Source organism: Silene latifolia, chromosome 11 (genome assembly GCF_048544455.1).
Source record: "Silene latifolia isolate original U9 population chromosome 11, ASM4854445v1, whole genome shotgun sequence".
NCBI classification, from domain to species: domain Eukaryota; kingdom Viridiplantae; phylum Streptophyta; class Magnoliopsida; order Caryophyllales; family Caryophyllaceae; genus Silene; species Silene latifolia.
Window position 1 is genome coordinate 173,444,633 of NC_133536.1, and position 8,360 is coordinate 173,452,992.

The 8,360-nt window shown below is 35.7% G+C and overlaps 1 protein-coding gene across 1 annotated transcript; it reads right to left on the bottom strand.

Annotated features, from left to right (window-relative positions):
* Positions 1 to 206: 206 nt before the first annotated feature.
* Positions 207 to 1,912, bottom strand: LOC141614373 (protein FAR1-RELATED SEQUENCE 4-like). The gene is made up of 4 exons (XM_074433123.1): positions 1,678 to 1,912; positions 1,124 to 1,408; positions 749 to 930; positions 207 to 467 (listed from the first exon to the last, which is right to left on the bottom strand). Exons 1-4 carry the CDS (start codon positions 1,910 to 1,912, stop codon positions 207 to 209), a joined length of 963 nt encoding a protein of 320 aa, XP_074289224.1.
* Positions 1,913 to 8,360: the final 6,448 nt, after the last annotated feature.

Sequence of the window (8,360 nt, forward strand, 5' to 3'; positions counted from 1 at the left end):
GCCAAAGACTTCAATATTACACATAAGAAAGCAAATGTCAGCAAAGATAAAAATTAGAGGGAAACAAAAAGGGTAAAAATAGAAAACTTATGCTAATAAGAGACATCACTTAGTCGTCTAATTGTCAGTGATCCTTTGGTCGGTCACAATTCCTGCTGTCGTGGTTCGCCATCTTCCCACAAGCCTTGTATCTTCTTAGTGGTTTCTTACTGACTTCCCCCCGCTCTTTCTCTTTGTGAAATCATTCTTTTTCCCGAGCCTTTGTTTTTGCATTGTCTTGGAGGCAAAATTTTAATTTCGCTAGGCACACTTGTTCCCAAGAGCATTCCAATTTCAGCATTTTTGTCCCTTTTCTTTCCAATACTACTATTACCACCATCATCAGCGACACTACTTGTTGTTTCTACAAGTACCCTTTCCTTGAACCCACGTAAAATGGTTAGTAACTCATCACAATTAGCGGGACTCTGTTCAACTAGTGACACACAAGTGAACATTTTTTACCACAATTCAGTCAGTTTGTTCTTCTGTGCATCGACTGATTTGCAATCAACAAGCAACTGGCCATCAAAATGAAGATTGGCTGGCAGGTTGCTAGTTTGCTCCACCTATTAAGTAGTTATTTGCTTCGAATTTTCTAACAACCATAATTTTTAAGGACACAGAGAATATGTCGACAAAGTATTCCATGTCTTTTAAATTTCTTGCAATTGCATACTAGTTTCACTTCATCTGTCTTATAACCCACCTTATAGTCTTTCTTTCTCTCACGATCCTTGACGTCTATGTAGAGAATTGCATGATTCTTCCATTTTTCTTTGTCCCCAGTGGCACATGTAAAGCATGCTGCTTTTATTTCCTCTTTGAAATCATCGAAAATTCTCGGAGTGTAGGTTTCTGCTGCATGCTTTTCTAGGTCTAGAGGAGTAGCTAAGTCAGGAAACAAGTACTTTGATTGTGCAATTAGTTTTTATTGAGACCATCGTTGTGTATTCATTGCACTCTCAAAGCGCATCCAAAATTCAACAAGGGTCAAATTTGGATTAGTGAAATTGCTAAAAAGATGATTTTTTTGACTCGGACCTCGAGGTTGTTCTCATAAACCCTCCTAAGAACAAGTCACGAAAGTAAGCTGGAATCCAAAATTGTCTAATGCCATACTTTTCCTGAAGCCACTCATTATCCGACAACTCATGAGCTTCCACAATGGCTGTCCATCTTTCCTCAAATTCAGCAGGCTCCATATCTTTGCCCCAAACACATGAGTTTATCTCTTTCAAAAACTCAGTTTCTTTACATATCACAGGCCCTACCTTCTCTGGCAACTTCTTCAATATGTGCCATATGCAATATCTATGTTGCACCTTATCTTTAAAGACTTTCTTAAGTCCTCCTTCTATCCCCAAATCTTTGTCAGTTATTATAAACACAGGCTAACGACCCCCATAGCTTCTAGGAATCTCGTAAATAACCAAGCAAATGACTCCTTGCTCTCATTAATAAGAAGTCCAGCCCCAAAGGTCATACATCTCTTATGATGATCCACCCTTGTGAAAGGAGCTAACATCATTCTATACTTATTTTTCCTAAAGGCCGTGTCAAAGGATGTCATGTCCCCAAATAGCAAATAATTTTTTATACTAATAGGGTCAGCCCAGAAAACATGTGACAATATACCTTTCTCATCTACCTCAAAGTCAAAGTAAAAGGATGGACACATTCTTTTTATTTTCATAAAATGCTCAGTAAGCATTTGAGCATCCCCTTCTGACAAGAACTTTTTGATATCCCTTGAAAAGTTTTTAAAGTCTTCCAATGAAGCATCCACATTCTGATAACCTCTGAAATACTCCTTAAACATCCTATAGGTCATAACTGGACCTTTGTTAACCTTTGAGTTGTCAACTATCATTTTTTTTATGAACTATATTCAATTCTCTCGTTTGCGTCAGATGTACCATTGTTAATGGTGTAGCTGGCATATGATTATAACTGTAACAACCCGGATTATAAAACAAAAGGAAAAACTTATATAAAGTAAATATCAGAGTACGATACTGATAAAAGGGTCAAGGTGGCGGAAACACCTGACCAATCCGGTTCGCTACTAAATCCAAAACAACTAATACATTATTCAAAGGGTTCTTAAAACTTAAAAGTAAACTCCTATTTTATTATTAAGCTCGCTTCGCACATTCCCCAAGCAAGCATCAACCAGTCAGCAACATCTGAACAACATGAGAAGGGGGTCGACAATTCAGTCGGGAGTAATTAGATGCTCTCCCAGTCATGTTTACAACAATTGAATATAATTAACAATCATTAAAAAATGAAATGTAAAACCAGTAAACATGTGAGATCATCTATACTCATGAAAAACCCAACAAAGCTTACCATGACTTATCAATTTTAGACGGAATCATGCAAACCTAAACCATATGCAAGAACTAGACCATGTACACTAATACCCATTGTAGCACACGACCCCTAACAACTTAAGGCACAATGCTAGCATCAAAGCATATCGAATACGGTAACACACAATCCACAGCAACAGAAGGCACAAAGCTAGCAACAAAGCCTAACGAATAGAGCGAACGCCCGTTAGAGCGTATCACCACTGCCTCTAACTTGTCAGAGCGTATCACCACTGCCTCTAACTGACGGAGCGTATCACCACTGCCTCCATCGGTGTGGAGCGTATCACCACTGCCTCCACGGTACTATGTATAGCATATCACCACTGCCTATATGCCTAAGACCTGCCCAGACCTCTCGATGCAATAATTGTACACCGAACGACACTCGGGACCCAGAGCGTATAAATGACGACTCTGGACACTCCCAAACATAGACCAAATAAATCCCGCATCAACGGGTGGCGTTAGTTCATTCCGATAGTATATAACTGATACCACTGTCATCTATTCAAACCAGCCAACAAACAAATGCACAGTATAACCGACTGTACTAACACGCGTGAACAACATCACGTCTCAACCCATTGGATAGTATAACTGACCATCCTACTTATCATACGAACAAGAGTAACCAAATACATATGCATACATTGTCATATAATAACTGAACACAACACAACATGTGAAGCAAGTATAAACAACCAATGTTATAGTAACTTCAACTATAACTTTAGTATTTAATCATTCAATGTTATAGTAACCCTAACCATAACATGAACTCTGGATGCGAGGTTATAGTAACCTCGACTATAACTTCAACATATATAACTTTAAGTTATACTTACCTCAACTATAACCTTGATACGAACCCCAAAGTTATACTAGTTCCAACCATAACCTTAAGCCACAATCTCAGGGTACGTTAGTTCCAGCTATAACCTTATCTCATACTTCAATGTTATAGTAGTTTCAGCCATAACTAGAGTAACTACCCAAAGTTGTATTAACTTTAGCTATAACACTTGAATCATCATCAAGGTTACACTAGCTTTAGCTATAACTTTGGAGAGAACTCTTGGCCGTCTATCATGCCGCCACTAGGGTTTGATTCGTAAACCCTAATTACGCTCATGACACCCATAGTAAACATGTAAACAATATACGAGACATAATTACAACATTTAATCATATACAAACATGCGAAAACATAATTAACATGATAATAAACAATCAAACATGTACTAATCATACAAAACATTCATTAAATCATATTAATTACATCAATTGGCATAAACACAATTAAAGGAAAACACCTAGTTACCTTATTAAGCAAATAAACCCTAGAGATCGTCTTCAACGATATAAACGTCTTCTCCAGGTGCAACTTCCACGCCTTTATTGAAATCATCCACGTGCCAAAGATAACGAATCTAATAAATATACTATATATATATATATATATATATATATATATATATATATATATATATATATATATATATATATATATATATATATAAAAACTATAAAAACTATAAAACTCTGCGAAAACATAAAACTTACGAAGGAGATCGATAAATCCAAGAAGTAGGATCGATCTAAGCACAAAAGATGATGAAGGAAGAAGGAAGAGAGGAAGAACGGCACGAAACCCTAGGCGAGGGACGCGCGGCACACGGGAGGAAATAGGAGAGAAATTAGGTTTAGGGTTTTTTGAGAAAAGAGAAGCAAGGGTTTGATTTCCCTCCTTATTTATAGAGAAGCTCATGGGTTTATTCTAGGTTTAGGCCCAAAACTCACCCATCTACACCAAGAAACACGTGAGACCCAAGGAAGGAGCGGGTCTTCACCGTTTTCGAGCCCAACGAGCCCAAAAGACAAGAGACAAATATTTTACCGGAAAATAAAATATGAAATATGGGAAAATAAAATTAAAGAATTATATTACGGAAATTAGGGGTGTTACAATAACCTTCAACAAAACCATAAATTTGGTATTTACCTTTAACAATTCGTTTAAAGTTAATCCTAGCAAGGCAACCTACCCTAGTCCTTACCTACAGTGTTTTTTTGCCTTTGGCTTCACATTCCCCAACCTTATTACACAAATAAGATTTATGTGTAATGACACCCTATTTATTCTTTTGTGAGCCTTTTCTAGTCACAAACCCACATTCTTTTCCATATGCTTCATAAAAGGCAATACTGAGTTCCAAGTGTATCAAAGACCATACCAATAATAGGCTTGAGATGGGTAGGACAACCAAAAATCCGATTCATGTTGCTATAACCTTCCGCCTCCCCTCCTTTGCTTCCTCTATTATCTCTGCCTCCTCTATTACCTCTACCTCGTCTACTACATCATCTGCAAATGTGATGAAATAAAGTAGAATTAGGATTTAGGTTTACTGGATAACTCAAGTATACAACAGCACAGTAATAGAACAGTATCTGATCATTCAACAGTTCAACAGAATTTTACCTTATACTATTTCTGAATTCAGATTTTCAGGAACATCAATGTTAAGGGCATATATTTTTGATATGGATTGAGATGCATTAACTTCAACCATCTGTCTTTCATTTGTAATGTCATTTGTAATGACATTAGAAGAACTATGCGATACCATTGAACTAAGAATGTCATTGCTGCAATAAAAACCATTTAAAATTAAATAACTAACAATAAAACCATAGCAGGAAATTATTACATAGATATAACCCAAATTTTGATGCACGTAGCAATAATTTGATCCACGTAGCTTATAGTTTGACGATTGTAAAACCTGTCTAATTCATAAAACTGAGTCAACAATATCACGATTTCAACCAATTTAAGCAATTTCTCAATTTACCAAACCCTATTTTCTCAAATTACCGAACCCTAATTACTAAAAATAGCTAAAGACGATGATACAAACAACAAATTCAACAAATTTAATCGATTAATTAAAAAATTACAAACAGATCAAAATATAAACCCTAATTTGATGCACATAATAACAATTTGATGCACGTAGCTAATAGTTTGACGATTCTAAAACCTATCTAGTTCATACAACTGAGTTAACAATATCACGATTTCAACCAATTTAAACAATTTCTCAATTTTCCGAACCCTAATTTCTCAAAATATAAACCCTAATTTCACAAAAATTAATCAACAATTTCGAAATATTACCTTGAATAAAAAGGTTCCATTGATGAAGGACGCGCCGAATAGGTAGATCGTTGAAGAGATTGATGGATCAGTAGTTGAGGATCAATCGTATCGATCGTAGAAGAAAGAAAGATCTAGCGTTGTGGAAGATGGTTATATTTGAGGAGAGAGAAAGAAAGATGAGAGGGAAAAGAAAATTGGTAAATGACGGAGTTTAGAAGGTTTAGGGGTACAAGATTGATTTTGGCGCGCTGTATAATCCACCGTACTATTATTATATTAGATTAAGGTGGTTCTCACGGTTCTCATAAGGTGGTTCTCACGGTTCTCATTATATGGGTGGTTCTCACTGGATCTCGACCATATATATATATATATATATATATATATATATATATATATATATATATATATATATATATATATATATATATATATATATATATATATATATATAGAGAGAGAGAGAGAGAGAGAGAGTTCTTGTAAGTCCACTATATCTTATAAGTCCCTAAGTCCTTATAAGGGCTCTTGGATGAATGGAATAGAGGGATGAGATTACATCTCAATGAAGGGCCATAAATCTCCCTCCCTAATCCTGTATAACTTCTTCTTAATCATGCATAACTTCTTCCTCATTCTAATCTCCCTACTCACTTCCTCATTATTCATTTTCTCACAATTCTCTCATCCCCTCACTCTCTCAAAAAAAAACCAAATCAACCCTTCCACCACCACTCACCACCACCATACCGTCCTCCCTCCTTTACTCACACAACCACGCGCCTCGCCTAACCACCACGATCCTAGTGCCGTCCCCTCCACAAGCTACCACTGTCCTCCACAACACCACCAAAACCAAAGCCGGTCAGCCCCCTACTCCACTGACATCAACCACCACAACACCACCACTCACCACCATCATACCGTCTCCCTCCTTTACTCGACCTTCACCCAAACCGGCCAGCCCCTACTCCACCGACATCAACATCCACAACACCACCCAACCAACACGACCTCAGTCGTTCTCATTCAGCCCCTACTCCACCGACATCAACCACCACAACACCACCCACCCAACCAACACGACCTCAGCCGTTCTCATTCAGCCGCCCCTCCTCCTTCCTCCTCGACACAACCACACCACGACGACGACAACCGTCCTCCCTTGCACAACCCGACGACAAGAACAACACTCCCGCACAACCACCCACAACCCGATGACAACAACATCTTTTTTTTTTGTGTATTTAAGATCTGGGCATGGTGGGTCATTGGTCGGTTTTTTTGAATTTTTTGGCTTTGTTGATTTTTTTAGATCTGGGTAACAAGACGTATTTAAACAGAGGTGAATTTTTTATTTTTTTATTGGTTTTTTTATTTTTGAGATTTATTTTATTGGTTTTTTTATTTTTTAGATTTATTTTATTGGTTAAGTTTTTTAATCTCGTATTGTTTAAATACGTCTTGTTATATGTATTTTCAGATCTACTGTTTTTAGGTTTAATCTTAGATTGTGTTGAATAGATTTACTAATTTATAAATATTATCTAAGATCTACAAAATTTGGTCATTCAATGACATTCTTAGGCTATGAGACTAAAGTTATACTATTTACGACTATAATTATACTATTTACGACTAAAGTTACACCCTTGTAATATTAAAGTTACATATACTTTGTATTAAAATACTAAATTTACATAAATTCAACATAATAAATAAAATGGAATCTATTTTTATGACTTATTGATTAATTTTTGTTTAGAAATTACGTTTCTTAAAGTTCCATTTTTTTTTATTGTTAGTAATGTTATTTTTTTAGTGTTACATATTTTTTTTTAGATTATGGTTTTTTTTTTCAGATCTAGAATTGTTGGTTTAAAGTTAGTATTGTTGGTTTTTTCGGATTGTAATCGTTTTTTTTTTGCAATATTATTGTTGGTTTTTTTTTTTGCAATTTGAAGTGTTACAATACTTTCAGATCTAGAATTGGTTTTTAGTATTCCGCTTTTTAAAATTTCCATATTTTGTGCTAAAATTATAGAATAATCAAAATAAAGTTATACTATTAACGTTTAAAGTTATACATTTTATAAATTGAAGTTACACAAACATTGGAGTTATATAATGTGTATTTGAATATATTAATTCTAATTTTTGCAATTTTCAGTGTTGAAGAATGTTTTTCAAATATCGCCTTGTTATTGTGTTGGTTAGTTTTTTGTTTATTTTAAAGTTAGATAAACATTAAAGTTACACCATTCAAACTTCAATCTGTATAACTTCAATGGCCATTATTGCAACTTTATTACACATTTTGCGTAACTTCAATGCTCATTATGCGCAACTTCAATGCTCATTATGTGCAACTTCAGTAGTATTATGTGCAATTTCAATGGCTATATGTGCAACTTTAATCTCGTCTTATTATTGCGTTGATTTCAAATCTGAATTTAAATTTGGACTAAATTTACATGATTTTGGATTAAAGTTACACAATTTTGGACTAAAATTATACAAAAAAAGGACTAAAGTGCAGGGCTTTGTGGACATGGGCCACTTGCACGCCAAGCCAATCTCTGGAAATGCAGTGGGTTTTTGAAAGCCACGATCGGCGGCGTAAAAATGCCTTCGACCGGATCATTTTAGATCAGTCGGTTTCGTCTCGGCAAGAGTCTCGAAACGATGCAAGAGATGTTCGGAGTCACCACCAAGCATTTGTGAGACGCTTGGCACCCGTTCAAATCCACTTTGTACCTTGGTCAACCAAGGCAAAA